This window comes from Camelus ferus, chromosome 1 (assembly GCF_009834535.1).
Source record: "Camelus ferus isolate YT-003-E chromosome 1, BCGSAC_Cfer_1.0, whole genome shotgun sequence".
In the NCBI taxonomy this organism is placed as follows: Eukaryota; Metazoa; Chordata; class Mammalia; order Artiodactyla; family Camelidae; genus Camelus; species Camelus ferus.
The window spans coordinates 1869177-1885676 of NC_045696.1; the positions used below are offsets into that span (position 1 = coordinate 1869177).

The window sequence follows — 16500 nt, forward strand, 5'->3', positions numbered from 1 at the left end:
AGTGTCAACCAGACCGGAGGGACGGCCCGGGGAGGGGGCCGGACGCGACCCTTTGCGCACCGCCGCCTGCCCCGCGTCTGGCAGGACTTCTAGGCGCCGGTCTATTTTAACTTTGTTCTTTGCTGGAGCCACAGGAGCCCTACCCACTCAGGGCCCCCCAGCCACCGCCCTCAAGCTTTAACCGAGGGCCCACCGAGAGCGGTGGACGATTAAGATGCGAAAGGAATTAAGAGGAAACCCTGCCAGGCTTCGTTCATTCATTTATACATTACTTCAGTAAGTACTTGCTGGACCCGTGGAAAACTTGCACACGGGGCAGCGAGGTGGGTGGGGACCTGGGTCCGGACAGTGTGGGCTCTACGTCGTCGGATGGTCAGCGGATCAGTCACTCGGAGGGTTGGAGCCCCTCCCCTGATCCAGGCCCCCTAGCTGGGGGTGGGGGTGGGGGGGGGGGCCCAGCCCGTCACCAGAACAGACTTGACCCCAGCCCTCAGGAAGCCTGGTTGCTGGCGGGAGAGTCCCTTTGAGCCAAACTGGGGTTTCCAAGGAAAGGCCTCCATCCTGGGCTAGCAGTGGGCGGGTCCCAGGAGCCCCAGCAGGGGGCTGGGGGTGGGGTGACACTCTGTTTCTTGAGCTGAGTGCTGAGCCAGGTGTTTGCTTTGTGAAAATTCAGCGAGCTGATCGCCTGTGATTTGTGCGGTTTTCTTTGTATGCTATGCTTTAATACAAAGTTTACTAAAAATATTCCATTGTGGGGGGCGGGGAAGTGGGGGGGGGGTGTTAGTCAACGGGGGGGGAGTGGCAGTTCTGCAGAATGAGTGCGTCCCCGAGCTCAGTGTCCAGCCCAGTGCCTGCTTAATGATTCTGTCGTGTACACTTAAAACCTGGCCAAGAGGGTAGGCGTTATGTTAAGTGTTCTTGTCACAAATAACAACAGAAACAATGACAATAATAAATAAAGAACACAGGAGCCATTTTTTAATTGTCTTTTTTTAAAAATTCCAAGAAACTGCATGAAATAATCATAAATAGCGGAGGAGCAGGACTGGTAAGGGGAGTGGAGAGGGTCCAGGAAATGGTGAGTGTGAGCATAGCCCGCTCTTTGTAAGGAGACTTCAGGGAGAACTCGAACAAGCACTACATCCAGATAAAGAGCGTGGGTAAGACACCACCGTGGGACGGAGGTCCTGGAGAAGTGGCAGGGTCTCCAGGCCACAGTCTGGCCCGTTTCCCTGGGAGCTGACAGTACCAGGTACCTGCTGCTGTGGGACCAAGTACCCCAAGACTTACAGGCCTGCAACCACGACAGACATTTATTATCTCAGAGCTTCTGAGGGTCAGGGCTGTGGGAGTGGCTCTGGACCTCAGGAGGCTGCATCATCGGAAGGCCCCCTGGGGCTGGACCAGTTGCTTCCTAGGTGGCCCTCAGGTGGCCGGTGGCAGGAGGCCTCAGTTCCTCTCCACATGGGCCTTGCCACAAGACTGCTTGAGTGTCCTTACAACGTGGAGGCCGGCTTCCCCAAAGCGAGCTATCCAAAGGGAAGCCACAGTGCTTTTTATGACCTACTCTCGGGGTCATGCCCAGCACTTCCAGCACATTCTTTTTTTCCTGGTAAAGCCATTTTTACTTGATATTAATCAGCACAAAGAAGAAGAAGAAATTACAAGTCTGAAAGTTGGAAAGGAGGATTTATATTATATACTAGCCTCTTTTTTTTTTCTTGCTAAGAATGTTTTTAACCTCTTTATTGTGGTGTGGTTCCTCTACCGTAAACTCCACATATTTCAGGTGTACAATCTGATGAATTTCGATAGATGTCCACACCCATGAAACCACCACCACAATCAAGATAGCGAATGTTTCCCTCACTCCCCAAGAGCTGCAAATTTCGAATTCCTGGTTTATCCCTTCCCACTCCAGCACATTATTCAGAAGCAAGTTACTAAGTTCAGCCCATGTTCAAGGCGAGAGGAATAAGGCTCCACCTCTTGGAAAGATGAGTATCAAAGAATGTGTTGACATGTTTTAAAACCACCACAGGCCCCCTGGGGAGGGCATGGGTGATGCCTGCCCGAGTCCTGAGAACACGCTGGGTCAGCAGGGCAGCGGTGCGGGCGGGTCCCAGGCGTTAGGCGGGCATATGGTGGGGAGAGGGCTGATCTGTCTTCCCTGCTGCTAAGCAAACCCAGGATGCCCTCTAGCTCTCAGGAGATGATCAAATGCCCAACGTCTCTGCCCAGAAAACGTCTCATGCTTTCTGACATCAACTGTGTGTGGTTTTTCCCTACACCAACCAATTCTCTGACACCAACTCGTTGTCCAGTGATTGAATTCAATTCTGACACTAATTCCCTGGCCAGTCAGCAGAGATCCCACAGGTTAAGGGCTTGGTCCCCCAAGACTGGCCCCACTTCAGAGGCCATTTGCAAGTGACAGGTCCCCAGGTCACCCACACTTCCTTGGGTTCGATAACTTGCTAGAATGGCTCCCAGAACGCAGGGAAGCGGCTGACCTACAAAGGGCACAAGTGAACAGCAGGTGCCGAGGTTGGTGCAGGAGAAAGACTGTGCGGCATGAGGAGGGCAGTGTCCCAGGCCTCAGCTGAGTCCCGGGACACGGCCAGCAAAGTGTGGGTCCTTGGCTTCGCGCAGGAAAGGATTCAGGGGTGACCCAGGCCGGCTGGAGCTGGAGCATTAGTGGGTACGGCTCTGAAAGTGCACTGCACGCTCAGTATCTCAGGAACATTTTGAGAGCTAATCCCACAGACTGGGCTGTTCTCCAGACAATAAGAATGATAAACACAAGCCCAGAGGGTGACAAGATAGGTGTTAAATTGTGGTGATACATGGTAGAGTCCATGCGGGTCAGTGAGGCCTTTGCCAGCCTCCAGTGGATGAAGAGAGTGAGGTTGGTGTTATCGGTTGGCCAAATCCTGTTCCTGCTCAGGAGAAAGGTATTCATAACACTTGCTGACGTGGTAAGGAACTTTATTCAAGGGGGACCACGGTGATGAGGTTTGCACCGGGGGCAAGGAGTCCGGCTCAATTCTGACCACAACAGGGAAAGCAGGGGATTTATGGCCAAAGAGCAAGAGGGAGCCGGTGGATGGAAACTACTAAATGCAAACACCGAGGCTAGGGGATCCCGGGACTCCTCTGGAGGGCGGGCCGGGGGCTCGGCTAGCCAGCTGGAGGTGAGAAACTGATCAGCTACGGAGAGTGGGCGGGTTCCAAGGCCGGGGGTTTCCCCTAAACTGACTTGGCAGGATTTTGGCTAAAACTGACTAAAAACCAAGGGCAGAGGCCAAGGTCAGGCAGACTCAGAGGAGGCTGACTTGAGTGTGGTCAAGGAGAGAGTCGGTGTCTCCACCCCACCAAGATTCACACTTGAAGCCCTAGCTGGAGAAGGTCTCACAGAGGTGATTAAGGTAAGTGGGGTTTTTAGGGTGAGCACTGGTGCCCCTATGAGAAGAGATTAGGACACAGACATGCACAGAGGGACGACCATGTGGGGACACAGGAGAAGACGGCCATCTGCACACCCAGGAGAGAGGCCTCCGAAGAAACCAGCCCTGCGGCACCTGGGCCTCGGGCTTCAGCCTCCAGGACTAGGAGAAGATGTGTCTGTCCTTTGAGCCGCCTGATCTGTGGAGCTTTGTCACAGCGCCCAGGAAACGAATCCGGTGGGTTCTGCGTGCTTTGCAGACGGGATGTACAAATGTAACCCCTGGCTGGGCAGACAAATGCTTCAGGGTGTTACGTAGCCAGACGTTGATCTGGTGCTGGACCAGCAAGACCAACTTCTAACCCCACAGAAAGACGGACAGGAGCAGCTGATGGACGGTCAGCTCCCAAGAAGCAAAGAGAAGCCCAGGGACTGCAGGACAGCAGGTCCATCACCCACTGTGCTTAGAGCACGGGATGAACTCAGTGCCTACGAGCTCAGGCTGCGGCAGGTAGTGAAGGACCGAGGATGCAGGCACACGGCTCCTCCCCAGCCTCCTCCATCCCTCCATGCACACCACAGACCACGGACGGGACTCAGGACTGCTCCTGAGTGACATTTCCTGAATGTGAGGAGTGACACGGGGTGTACTGGAAGCCACTGGGCCACCAGTGGGAGCGCCTAGCCCCAGGGGAGGGCCTCCGTGGGCCTGTCTGTAGAGGGGTTCCGATGGTCTCCAGACCCCCGGGAACCCAAGGCAAGACCCAGTGGTGCCAAGGCTGCAGTGGCTGAGAGGAGGCCCTGGACAATGATGGGCAGGGTGTCTGTGACATCTGAGTTCACCTGGGCCAGCTCCCCAACAAATCTCCCATCACTGCCATGGTCCTCACCATGTCACTGCCACTATGTCACCCCTTAGGTCACCCCCGTGTCACCCCCACTGTGTCACCCTCCACCACGTTGCCCCACCACCACCACGTTGCCCCCACCGGCTTCTGCAAACTTCATCCAGTCCTGCGTCATCCTATGGGGGGGGGCCGGGGCTGAGACAGCAGCCAGGATCCGTGGGGAAGAGGCGGCTCCCAGCTGTGAGTCAGCGGGCATCCGTCCCCTGACTCCTGCTCCATCACCCCCCACCCTGCCCCAGCGGACCCAGCTTGGGGTGCTCCTTCCCAATTCTTGTCTCTGGTCTCCCCCACTCTGGATCCCTCCTTATCCACAGACACGATCCAGCCGCCATTCTGGGCCGCTCCGCACACATCCATGCTTGCTGCGTCCCTCCTGGCACTGCTGTCCGCTGCCATCTGTCCCCCTGCTGCCCGCCTGGCCCAGCTGGGCATGGGAGAGCTGCCTGCTCGCTCACGTGACAGGCGTGTCCTCATCAGTGGGTCCCTGTTTGAACAAATGCTAGACCTGGTGGCCTGAGGCACTTACGCCCCACCGGAGGGCGTTGGTCAGCCCCTCCCAAGGGGCTGCCTCACATGTGCTGAGCACAGAGGGTCTCCAGAGGGGCTGAATGAGCCGGTAAAGCCTGGGAACCTGAGGGCTCTGAGTCCCGAGCTGGGGCCCCCACACAGCGGGGCCAGCGGCCACTCCCCACCCTCCCCAGGGCTCTGACCCCACCTGGCAGGGTGTTCTACCATGGGGTCCCTGCAGGTGGGGGGCTACAACAGCCCAGCCATCTCTCCACCAACACTGACCCAGCAGCCGGGCCAGGTCCTGGGAGCTCAGCCAAGGACTGGATAGGGCACTGGGCCCCCTGGTGGCCGTTCTCAGGGGGACAGACACTGTGAGGAAAGAACTCAGTTCTGATGGGCTGTCTCCCGTGGCGGGCAGAGAAGGATAAGCACAGGGCCGTCCACAGCGACCAAGCCCGCCATGCCCCTGTCACCTGACCCCGTCCTGTTTCCTGTTTCTGTCTGTGGACACCCTCCCCTGGTGAGTGATCTGTCACTGGAATGTCCCTCTGGGACCCCAAGGCTCAGCACTTAGAAGAGCCACAGTAAAGGTTTCCTGAATAAATGACTGAGCAGGTGACACTGGAACTGAGATCTCACGGATGAAAAAATAGATGTGCGAAGCACAGGGTGTAGGGAACTCTGAGCAGAGGGAACAGCCTGTGCAAAGGCCCAGAGGTGTGGATGGGCTTGGCCCTTTGAGGAACAGAGGAGGTGGGAGCACGTGGTGGGTGGCAGGGGTGGGCGGGGCCGGACCACATGGAGCCAGGGCTGTGCTGGGGCAGAGGCTGGGGCACAGGGGTTCCTGCTTGGCATTCTCTTCTCGTTACGGCTAGCTCAGCCTACACGACAGGGACCAGAAACACAGGGGCACTGACCCCCCAGAACAAACACACCCCACTGGAGAGCACACAGAAGTGACTTTTATTTCAGTGCACACGGTGGCTTTGTGCTGCCAAGACAGGGCTGTTGACAAGCTGAGAGTTAACAGCACTTGAACTCAGTTCCTAGTCCTAACCCGGCAGCTGCCAGAGGTGAGGGAGCACGTCCCCTTCTGTCCCTTTCAGAGCAGAGTCGCTGCCTCTGTGAGGGTGAGGTCTGCTCTGGGGCTTCGCCTCCCCCTCCCATGCTGCCTGCAGGCCGGGAGTCCCTGATCAGGAGGGGAAGGTGGGTGCCTCGGCCAGCGGGCGGGCCATGCTCTGGATGGCCCACTGCAGGATGCCGTCAAAGGAGTGCTGTGGGACAGAGGAGAGAGCGGGGCCTCTCTAGGGGAGGGGTCCGCATCCGGCCCACCCTGGCCTCCAGGGCCACCTGAGTATAAACATCGAGATGTGAAGGTGCCCTCCAACCCAAGCCTCCTATTCAGAGTTGGGGAAACCGAGGCCCGAGGCCCCACAGGATGTGCTGGTCAGGGGGCACTCCTCATCAGTGCTCCTTCAAGCATCCCAGGGCCCAGGACACTGCCACCACCGCTGTGCTGCCTCCTTGGTGGCTTCTTCCCCGGTGGCTTGGCAGGGCCAGCTCCTTCGCTCCCTCTGCCCAGCTCTGTGCAGGGCCTGACACTCCAACAGGATGCGGGAGCCACAGGGATGCCCAATATTCCAACAGAACGGGGGTGCCCCCTTTGTCCACCTATATTGGCACCTTGGTCACCCCCGGCCCTCCTGTGCCCTGGGGTCTCTAAAGACACCTGCACTGCCTGCAACCTGCACACCCACAGCCTACCACACAGGACAGGGCCCCACAGTCAGCGGGGCCCCCTAAGGAGCGGGGAGGGCAGGTGTAGCCCAGGCCAGGCACTGCGTTACCTCACTCAGGAGGGACTCCAAGTCATCCCTGTGCAGAACCGGCTCATGACCAGCAGGATCGTCCCCCGCCTGGAACCCGGAAAGGGAGGAAATTACCCCACTTCCACACCTGTACTGGGGACATCCCCACGGAGGCAGGACTCCCTGTAGAGGCACGTGGGGGCAGTGGCCCTCCCAGGGCGGCGGGAGGCCGTGTGCTTCTCCAGGCCAGCCCCTGCGAACTGAATTCTAACATCCAGCCCCCTGGGAGGGAGCGGGAGAGGCAGACCCAGGCAGAGTGAGCATCAGTGAGTTCGGGGCTGCCTCCCAAGGCCCTGCCACTCCTGGCAGGTAGAGGCCCAAGGCCCTCAGGCTGGCCCGCCTCCACCCACTCTGGGGAAAGGACCAGCCGGAAGGGACCCTGTCACCAATGGGAACTCTGAGGCCCCAAGAGCAAAATGTCTGATGCGACCCAGCCCTTCAGCCATCCGACGAGCCTGCCAGGGCCACCCATGCCCTTAGTAAGGGGCCAGGGCAAGGGATGGGCGCTCCCCCAGCCCCATCAGCTAGGATGGAGAGAAGCCTGTACTAGGTGGAACCACCTGAAATTGCTGGGCTCAAAAGCTGCCCAATTCCAAGACTCCCACCAGCCCCTCAAGGGCCCCCAGCCCTGGGCGCGGGCTCCACACGCACAGTGCAGATGGCTGGGATGAGGAGGGAGCTTCCAAAAGGATGCCTGCAGGTGTGAGCCCTCTCGCGGGCAGGGCCTTGGTGGCCCTCACGCTCAATGCCTGGGGCGCCCTGTCACCAACAGTGCACAGGGGAGTATGAGGCAGAGCCAGAAGTAGGATGGGCCGCAGGCTGGGCGGGACACCACCACCCTGGCCCCGCTCCCAGGATTCTGCGGGGTGGGCATGTGGTCAGGCAGGCCCCTGCTGCAGGCTGTGAAAGCAAGAGGCGCCACCTTCCGGAGGCTTCGGAACGGGAGCCACACCGGACACCCCCCACCCAGCCCCAACCTCCGGTTCTGAGGGGGCCCCGGACTAGCTGACCGCTGCTCAGGAAAGGAGGCTGGAGTGCTCCGCCCGGAGGTCCCCGGGGCCCAAGGCTGCTGGAGGACTGGGGTCAGGATGGTTAATATCTGGAGTGGAGCCTCCTTCCCGCTCTCCCCTGCCCAACCCTCACCCCCAGGACGCGCTCTCTGCGCAGGGCACTCCGGCCGGCGGGGCTGTGGGAGGGGCTGTGGGAGGGGCTCAGGGGACCTGGGGGTAGGGGGTACTGGAGGGTTAGGGGAGCTCCGGGCCTGGGTTAATTGTGAGACAGGCCTGCATCCAACCAGAGACGGTCGTAGACACTATTGCTCAGGAAAGTTTCCTTTTTAAGTAGATACAAGTTGTCAAACCGAGTCGATTTAAACAAAAATATTGTATATACACAACGAACACATGGGCAGGAAACAGAGCGCACACCCGCCAAGCTGGAGCCCGGAGCCTCCCCTGGAGACGTGCTCCCCAGACCCTCAGCCACCTCACCTGCGCCCCAGGGCCGGCGGCATCGCTGAGCTTGGGGGTCCCAGGAACCGGGCGGGCAGGACTCGGGGCGGGGCTCGCGGCGGACGCCCCCTCCGCCGGGGCCAGGGCCTGGGCGAGGTCTCCCGAGCAGGATCTGCAGCGCAGGGCGGCCCTGGCGAGCGGAGGAGAGGCTGCAAGGCTGCGAGGCTGCCCGAGCGCCCGCGGAGGGAGGGGGTGGGGGGTCTCGCAGAGCCGTGGGGGGCGCCGGCCCGCCCCCGCGCTCCCCGCTCCTCGGACCCCGGGCACTCACCCGGGCCGGGCCACGCTGGCAGGGAAGTGGCAGCGCCAGTGGAAGGCGGCGGCGCACTGTGCGCACCGCAGGGTGTCCGCGCCGTCCAGGCATACGCCGCACCGAGCTCCGGGCACTGCGCCCTGCGGACAGACCACGGCGGGGTGACCCGGGTCAGGGGGAGGGCCGACCCGCGCCTTCGGCCCCAGGCCCCCGGACCCCGACGGGGTTGAACTAAGGGAGGGGCACGCAGAGCGTGGGGGGCGAGGTTTCAGGATCCTGGCCTGGGGAGGTTAAGGGCACCCCAGCACCCTTCAGCTGCTGCTTGTAGACACCAGGGGCCCCGACCTCGGTCCCCCTTGGTGGGCTCAGACCGCCTTCAGGGCTGGTCAAGGGGTCCCAGAAAGGGCTCCACTCCAGAGGAAGCAAGAGGGGCTGGGAGACCTGGGGCTTCTGCCTTAGTGAGGGGGTGTGGTGAGAGAATGGTCACCCCCACTGGAATCCTTCCTGAAGCCCCCTCCCCCTCCCCTTGGCCCTCAGAGCCCCCACCTTGTTCTAGGACCCACCGCTCTCCCAGTGACCAGCGTGGCTGCTCCTGGCAGGGGCCTCCCCCCAGCCCTGACCCCTGACCCCTGACCCACCCCCGACTCCTACCTCCTACCCGCTGTGTATCACTCTCCTATTTCAGGTTAGCCTGGCTGCACCTGTGGACCCTCAGCTCCCTGAAGACAGCCACCCGACCCCAGCACCCCCTCACCTGCTGCTCCTCAGGGCCCACACACAGTAGGGGGCGCAGGGCCGAGGGATCCAGCAGAGGCAGGGGGGCTGCAGAAGGTGGGACCAGCACATGCTTGTAGGTGACAGCAGTATCCACTCCATCCGGGGGCTCCCTGGGCAGTCCCCTTGCCTCCTCTCCTGCTGACCTCAGTCCCAGGAGGACCTGGAACCAAAGGGTCAGTGCTCAGAGGGGCCACAGGGGACTTGCCTGGCACCACCCAGGAGTTAACGACCAACAGGACCCTGGGAACCAGGGGCTGGAGTTGTGGAAGGAGCCCCACGCTGGCTGGGAAACACCCAGGTGCAGTTCCTGGCTCTGTGGCCCCCAGCAAGGTCCCTGACCCTTTCCCCATCTAAATACAGGAGCCCTGTGGCCCTCACAGCCTGTCAGGGTGAGCACGCGGCGTATACTGGGGCACGTGCCATATCCTTCATGGTTTTGTGACAATAGAATGTGTAGAACATTTTTGGAGAGTATGATAAGTGGTCAAAATGAGTCCAGTATGGGGTGACAGAGCTGAGATCCCCAAGACCGGAGTACTGGGAAACAGGGCCGTTGTCAGGGCCACTCCCCAGGGCCCGGTGCCTCCTCAGCCCCACAGGATAAAGTCAAACTGATATAGACCAGCCAGGGCGAGGGCTCTCCGCTGGGGCGGGAGTGGCCGGGAGGCAGGGCACCGGGGGGGGGCAGGGGCCTGGGAGCAGGCCTGGCATACCTGGGTCGCTGCGGGCGGCTCCTGGGGCCGGGGCTCCTCGGTCCGGGGCAGGTCCTGCTGGGCTGTCCCGTGGAGGCAGCTGGAGCACCTCCAGGTCCCACTGTTTGTGTTGTCACCAGCCAGAGACATGCGGGGCAGGGCAGAGGGGACAGTGGACTCCCCAGCCCACAACACAGGGGAGGCCTGAGGCTCCTTCAGGCCACCTTTTCCCTTCACAAGTAGGGAAACCGAGGCCCAGCAGGGAAGTGGGCTGAGCCGCAGTGAAAGGGCCTGCTCAGCCAGTCAGCAGGAGAGCCAAGGAGGCCGGGACGTTACCCCCGGTGGGGTGTCCTTCGCCAACGTGGCCTGTCCCGAGTGCTTCTCTGATGAGCCTCCAGAATTCCTGACCCCCAGTAACCGGCAGTGGCCCGTGCCTGGCTCTCATGGGCCTTGCCCTGCGGCTGGGCCTCCCTGGGCTGGGCTGCTTGCATCCCTGGGACCCACCCTCGTTTCCATAGGGGGATGGTGCCCAGCAGAATGGGAGCTGAGGGCTGACCCCGGCCAAACCCCCTTGTTTCAGCACAGAGGGATGGGACCTGGTCAAGGTCAGGCAGGGAGCGGGCAGGGCTCGGACTAGGAGGCCCACCCGGCGCTCCACCCCGCAGACCAGACTGCCCTGACCTGGGGAGGTAGAGGTCAGGGGCATGGGAGGTAGAGTCAGGAGGCCTTGCACTGGGCCCAGGGTGGACACCCACTGGCCCTTGTAGGGGAAGATCTGTGGCCTCTGAGCTCCCCCACCCAACGTGGAGTCAGACTTTTCTTAGGGCTGGGGAGAGTGGGGTGAGATGGGGCGGGATGGCCACACCTTGGCCCGGGCCTCCATTCTGCTTGGCCGCCCTCCGGGGCCCTGCTGACCAGGCTGGGAGGACAGTGCGGCCACGCAGGGAGGTGGGGTGGGAAGATCCCGGGCCCCAGCCCCACTGCCCAGTGACCTGAACCCAGGCCCTGCCCAGGTGGGCCTCCTTGCGCATCTGTGGAGCCGAGAGACTTCTGGGCGGCCTCCCCCTCAGGGTCAGCGGGTGGAGGAGCCGGGTGGGGCAGCCTGGGTGCCAGGCTCACCTGGGGACTTCTCTGAGCGGCGGTGACAGGCAGGCCAGGTGGAAGGCGCGGGGGCAGCCGTCACAGCAGATCAGCTCCCCGCCGTCCCGGCACGCCGCACACTCGTCCTCGTTCTTCTGACGCAGGCAAGAGACAGGCAGCCTCTGGGGGGTGCCCGGGCTGGGGACACTCATGTCCCCTCACCTGCTCCCTGCTGGCCAGTGCCTGAAATTCCACCCTGAACGCCTGCTCCCCGGGGCTCCTCCTGACCCCTGCACCCATGAGACTACCCCCAAACACCTCCTGGGTCCATCCCTTTTGGGAAGAACGGTCCTTAAGAAAGCCTGGTTTCTCGTGGGTGCCTGTGCTCCAGGTGGCCCCGAGACTGCACACCTCACTCCCACGCACAACAGAGGGACACGCCCAGCAGCCTTCCTGTCAGCCCTGAGCACCGCTGTCCCTCCGCCCGAGGACTGCTTGCGCCCCTGCCTGGATGATACCTGCCATGCCCTTCCGATTGCCACCTCCTTCAGAAGCCCCCCGGGACTGCAGGGCTGGGCAGCCCCACACAGCAGTGGGCACACTCATTGTCACAACCGCCCAGGGCCCCATCAGCCAGTGAGCTCCTGGAGGCAGGCACGGGTCTTGCTTGTTCCTGGATGCCCGGGGCCCAGCATAGCCCCTGGCAGGGGCGTCGGGACCTGTGGCCAGTTCCGCCTCATTCAGAAGCGGTGCGGAGAGCCCAAGAGGTTGGGTTCCTGGCTCTGGGCTCCAGGCAGGGGCCACCGTCCCACCCAGATGCCCAACCGGCACGCGGACCGAACGCCGTGGTTTTAAAAGCCCAGGGGAACTCGCCTGCTCTACTCGTGTGAATGCTTACAGTTGTTCATTATCAGAAAAAAACTGCTATTAAAAAAGAGCGCGCCACCCTGTGAACAGAAGCCTAGCCTCTGTCCTCAGTCACTGGAGCGAGGGCCCTGGAGAAGCAGCAAAAAGCACGCTCAGGACCGTGGGGATGGCCTGGGTGTTACCTGGTGGAGCTGGGGCTCGCCGAGGAGGGCAGGGAGGCCCAGGGCCCTGTCCCGCGGGCCTGCCCTTGAATCGCCTCCACCCTTCAAGGGAAAAGAGGGAGGGTCGCCAACAGGGGAGGCAGTCCGGGCAGGAGTGCCCCTCAGTGCAGCCCCCAGCCCTCCAGCAGAGCTCCTGCCTGGAGGTGACGCTGCCACCCCGTGGGTGCTGGAGGAGAGGGACCAAGGGCCAGGCCTCCCCAGGGGCAGTGGGGGCAGCGCTTACGGGGGCAGCAGCCTGGGTCCCCTTGGCTGGGACCAGGGTCTTCAGGCCACCGCTGCGGGTCTTGTTCTTCCCCCCGCCGGGGCCTTCGAGCTTGCTGGGGGTGTAGAACTGCCCCCCAACCTGGACACACTTCTTGGAGCCACCTGGAAGGAGATGCTGACTGCAGGGAGGCCCGTGGGCTCCACGCTGGCTGTGCCTCCCCTACGCCCTACACACCCGCGCCCCCCAACAGCTCTGGGGCCGGGATCCTGGACACAGGAGAGATTCTCTGCTGGGGAGAGCGTGTCCCCCAAATTCATGTCCACTTGGAGTCTCAGAATGCGGCCTTATTTGGAAGTAGGGTCTTTGCAGGTGTAGCTAGTTAAGATGGGCTCACGCCGGACGCTGAAGAGGACACAGAGAGACCTGGGGAGGAGTCCCTGGGATGACGGGGGCAGAGGCTGGAGGGATGTGACCACAAGCCAGGGCACCAGGGCTGCCGGCAGCACCGTGAGTTGGGAGAGGTGGGGCCGAGTCTGCCCTAGAGCCTCCCAAGGGAGCGAGTGTGGCCCTGCCCACACCTCAGTTTTGGGACTGCTATTGCTTTAAGCCACTCAGTTTATGGCAATTGCTCATAACAGCTCTAGGAAACTACTACAGGGTCCTTGGGACCGTCCCTGGTGGAACCCACATCTGCTCCCAGTGTCTTCGGTGTCCCCGGTGGGTGCCCAGTGCAGAGAGTAGAGGATGGGGTGATGCAGGGGTGGGTGGGGGAGGAGCAGTCTAGGGTGGGAGACCCAAGCAGCCTGTCCCTGTCCCAGCTGCTCTGGAGCTACCAGGGAGCTTTGGGGGGATGGGGACCCCCGGCAGCCCCTCCCCATCGTGTCTACCTGACTCAAACACCTGCTGGATGAGGATGCCCTCCACGGCGCCGCGGGCTCCCGGGACGTCCCCAGACGACACAGCCATGGCTCTCTGGACTGAGGTGGACATGGTCTGAATTCCTGGGGAAGGGAGCATCAAATGGGGGTGGGGGTCATGAATTGGGAAGATGGACTGGGGGGTGGTGAGGGCATCTGGGTGGCAGAATTCATCTTTCCTTCCACCCAGGGTAGGCCGGGGAGGGGGCCCAGCCCTTCAAAACACAGACAGAGACAGACAGACAGTCCACGTCTAAGTGTAAAGACAGGCCAAGGTGTGTGTGTGTGTGTGCATGCGTGCACACGTGTATATGGTGTGGTCTAGTGTGTGCGGTGTGAGGTACGTGGTGTGGTGTGTGACCGACTGGGCACAGCGGGCAGGAGTGAAGGGGGGGGACGCTGGCATGTGGCCCTGGGTTGTGCTGGGAGGAAAGTAGAGTTCTCGGGGTCTGCCCTGAGCTCAGTACCAGGTGACTGGACAGGGTCTCTAGGGTCCCATGTCCTGTGGCAATGAGGGGACAGAAAAAGGCCAGGTTGTGTCTCCCGAGGGACCAGGGAGGATTCTCTGGAGGAAGCAGAGTCTGAGCTGGCTCTGAAGACTGGAGCACTCAGATGGGCACAGGCAGGGTGACCCCAGGTGTCCCCTCTTTCCCAGGTGAGACAACAGGCCAGCAGGGTCCCAGCTCCCAGGACAGGCCCCTGACCCTCGACCTGGGCCTGGCTCACCGTTGCCCAATGGGAGGCGCTGTGGCTCCGCGCTGCTCTCCAGCTTCTTGGCTGGCTTGGCCTTGGCTTGGGAGCCTGCAAGGGGAGTGGGGAGCAGGGAGCAGGACAGCTGGCCCTCCTCTGCCTGCTGGGGCCAAAGCTGGGAGTGCAGGGAAAGCGCCAGGGTGGTGCCTCCCGGACTCCAGACTCCGGACTCCAGGCTCGGTGTCCATGTCAGGGAAAAGGAAGGCCACCCACCTGGCTGCTCACAGGGCCTGGGGACAACAAGGGCTGCCGGGCTCATCCAGGGTGCCCTCCAAGTACCAAGATGGACCCCTCCCAAGCTGGCTCTGGGCCAGGCAGGAGGGACAGATGCCCCTGGAGCCGGTCAGGGAAGGGGGTATGGTCAGGAGATGTCCAGTTCCCTGGGGGATCAAATTGGGTACCTGGACTGGAGGTGCCCCTCGGGGACAGGGCTGCTGGCGGGGCTGCCCGTGGTTCTTCCAGGGCCTTCCTCTTGCTGGGGGGCCTAGGCAGCAGTGCAGTGGCCTTGGGGCCGGCCGGGTGCTTCCTCCCCTTCCGGGACTGGCTGAGGTCCACATCTGCAGGGCGTGCAGAACTGACTCCCTATTCAGGCAGGTGAGGCCTCAGCCCTTTGCCTCTTAGAACCCACGACGACGGTCTGGGTGATGTCCAGGGGCTCCCAAAACACCGCATCCCTTCCCTCTCACAGTCCAGCAGGGCCCAGGGATGTTCCCGCCGCCCCGGCCCCCAGCGCCCCACCTTTGGGGAAGCTGTCTAGGATGGGCTGCAGCCGGGCATATCTCTCCAGGTTGTAGTCCTTGAAAAGAACCCTCCAGAAATCCAGGATGGCTGCCGCATCCTGGGTCAGGAGCCATGAGAGGAGCGCGTGGAAGGCCTGTGGGCAGCCCTCCTTCTCTCTCAAACGCAGTGTCTCCTGAAGCAATGGTGGGAATGAGGTCCCGGCCTTGCCCTTCCCTGGCATCCCTTTTCCTGCCGCCTCCACTGTGGGACCGGCTGGAGACCTGGGCACCTATGTCCATCCCCTTGGCTTGGGGCCCCTGTGGGGATGGAATAGGGGTGCTGGGGTGAGGCGGGGGGGGGCACCTGGAATTCATTGTAAGGGACTCTGCTCAGCTTGGAGGGAGGCTTGGGGAGGGTTCAGAAGGGGCACTGGGGATCTGGGGGAGTTGGGGGTTGGGCGCCGTAACACGTCCTGGAGACCATTCACTGGGCTGGTGGGTGGGGCATGGGTGGGCTGCAGCCTTGGGGGCAGGGACCATACCCCGGGCGCTGGGGCTTGGGGGCGGGGAGGGGCGTTGGGGGCGGGAGAGCGGGGGAGGGGAGGGGCCCCGGGCGGGGAGGGTCCATCTGGCGTTGGGGCGGGGAGACTACCCGCGCGTTTCTGGAGTTTCCGGTCTGCTACGGGACCCACCTGGAACTTGTCCTCCGGGACCACGTCGTGGTCTGCCAGCGCGTGCAGCAGCGGGAAGGCACTGTCCACGGCCACGGCGATCTCCGTGCGGTGCAGCCTCAGAAGGCGGCGCAGCGCCGCGTCCCCACCGGCCCGGGCCTCGCCCGCCATCGCGGGGCCCGGGGACGCGGGGCTGGGGCCCCCTCTCCCCGCCTGGGATCCCGCTGCCTCTGGGTGCCGCCGGACTTGCGGGGCGTCTGGGCCGTGTCTGCACACCTGGCCGGGAAGGAGGAGCCGGCCCGGCGGGGCCGAGCGCGGCCGCGCCTGTTATACCGGGCTGTCCCTGGAGCGGGCGAGCGCCGCGCAGCCCGAGCCAATCAGGGCGCAGGGCGCTTCCTCCCGGGCGGGGACGGAAACTTCCCTGTGACTGAGCGCGAGACGGCCCCATCCTCCCGCCAGCCCGCGTCTGCACCGGCCGGAGGCTGTTGGCTTTTCTTTTCTTGGTAAAGAAGCTTCTGGAATGGGGCCTGACCCGACTCAATTCCGTACATGCGGTTCTGGCTCGCATCCCACAGGGCCTTGTTCAAATGGGGAAAAGCCAGGACAGGCACCCCTCACCTCACCCGGGGCCCGGCCTCAGGCGCCAGAGGGGCAGCTCCGAGAGGCCGGGACACTACTGCCGCCACAGCAGCTGCTCAGGGGTCCCAAGACGGGGGCTGTCGGCGGGGTCAGGTGGAGGGGTGCCTGCCTGGTGGAGGACCTGGGCTAGGACTAGCGCGCGTCAGCGCGATCAGCTCTGGGCATCACTTGGAGGCTGGGTGATGCCGGGCAGTTGCTTTCCTTCTCTGAGCCTCAGTCCTCTCATTTTTAAAATGAGCACATTCCACTGGGAGTCCCCAGCAGCAGCCCACCCCCGACTTCCTCCAGATGTTTTAGAAAATAAAGCTTCTAGAAGGCGGCTGACCCCGTGGGCAGACAGGCCTGAGTATGCGCTGTGGGAGCCTGTCTTTGTCTGGCTCACAGCCCAGGGAGGCCCCCCCGCGTGTCTGTGGAACGTGCAGGCAGGACAGGCAGGAATGGTCCCCAAGTCCCACATGTCCACAGCTGCC

The 16500-nt window shown here is 62.4% G+C and overlaps 1 protein-coding gene across 5 annotated transcripts; it reads right to left on the reverse strand.

The window, feature by feature from the left end:
- Positions 1-5803: 5803 nt before the first annotated feature.
- AIRE (autoimmune regulator) lies at positions 5804-15702 on the reverse strand. 5 transcript variants are annotated; one of them, XM_032493968.1, is made up of 14 exons: positions 15413-15702; positions 14740-14914; positions 14403-14558; positions 13978-14052; positions 13222-13335; positions 12353-12495; positions 12091-12171; positions 11081-11193; positions 9983-10082; positions 9247-9429; positions 8511-8632; positions 8222-8372; positions 6711-6779; positions 5804-6137 (listed from the first exon to the last, which is right to left on the reverse strand). In XM_032493968.1, the coding sequence occupies exons 1-14, from the start codon at positions 15560-15562 to the stop codon at positions 6057-6059; spliced, it is 1713 nt and encodes a 570-aa protein (XP_032349859.1). In that variant the 5' UTR covers positions 15563-15702; the 3' UTR covers positions 5804-6056. The 5 variants fall into 5 exon arrangements, with proteins under 5 accessions (XP_032349859.1, XP_032349799.1, XP_032350051.1 ...); XM_032493908.1 differs by having other exon boundaries at positions 11081-11196; XM_032494160.1 differs by having other exon boundaries at positions 11081-11196; positions 14740-15038; positions 15413-15547.
- Between the last annotated feature and the right edge of the window lie 798 nt (positions 15703-16500).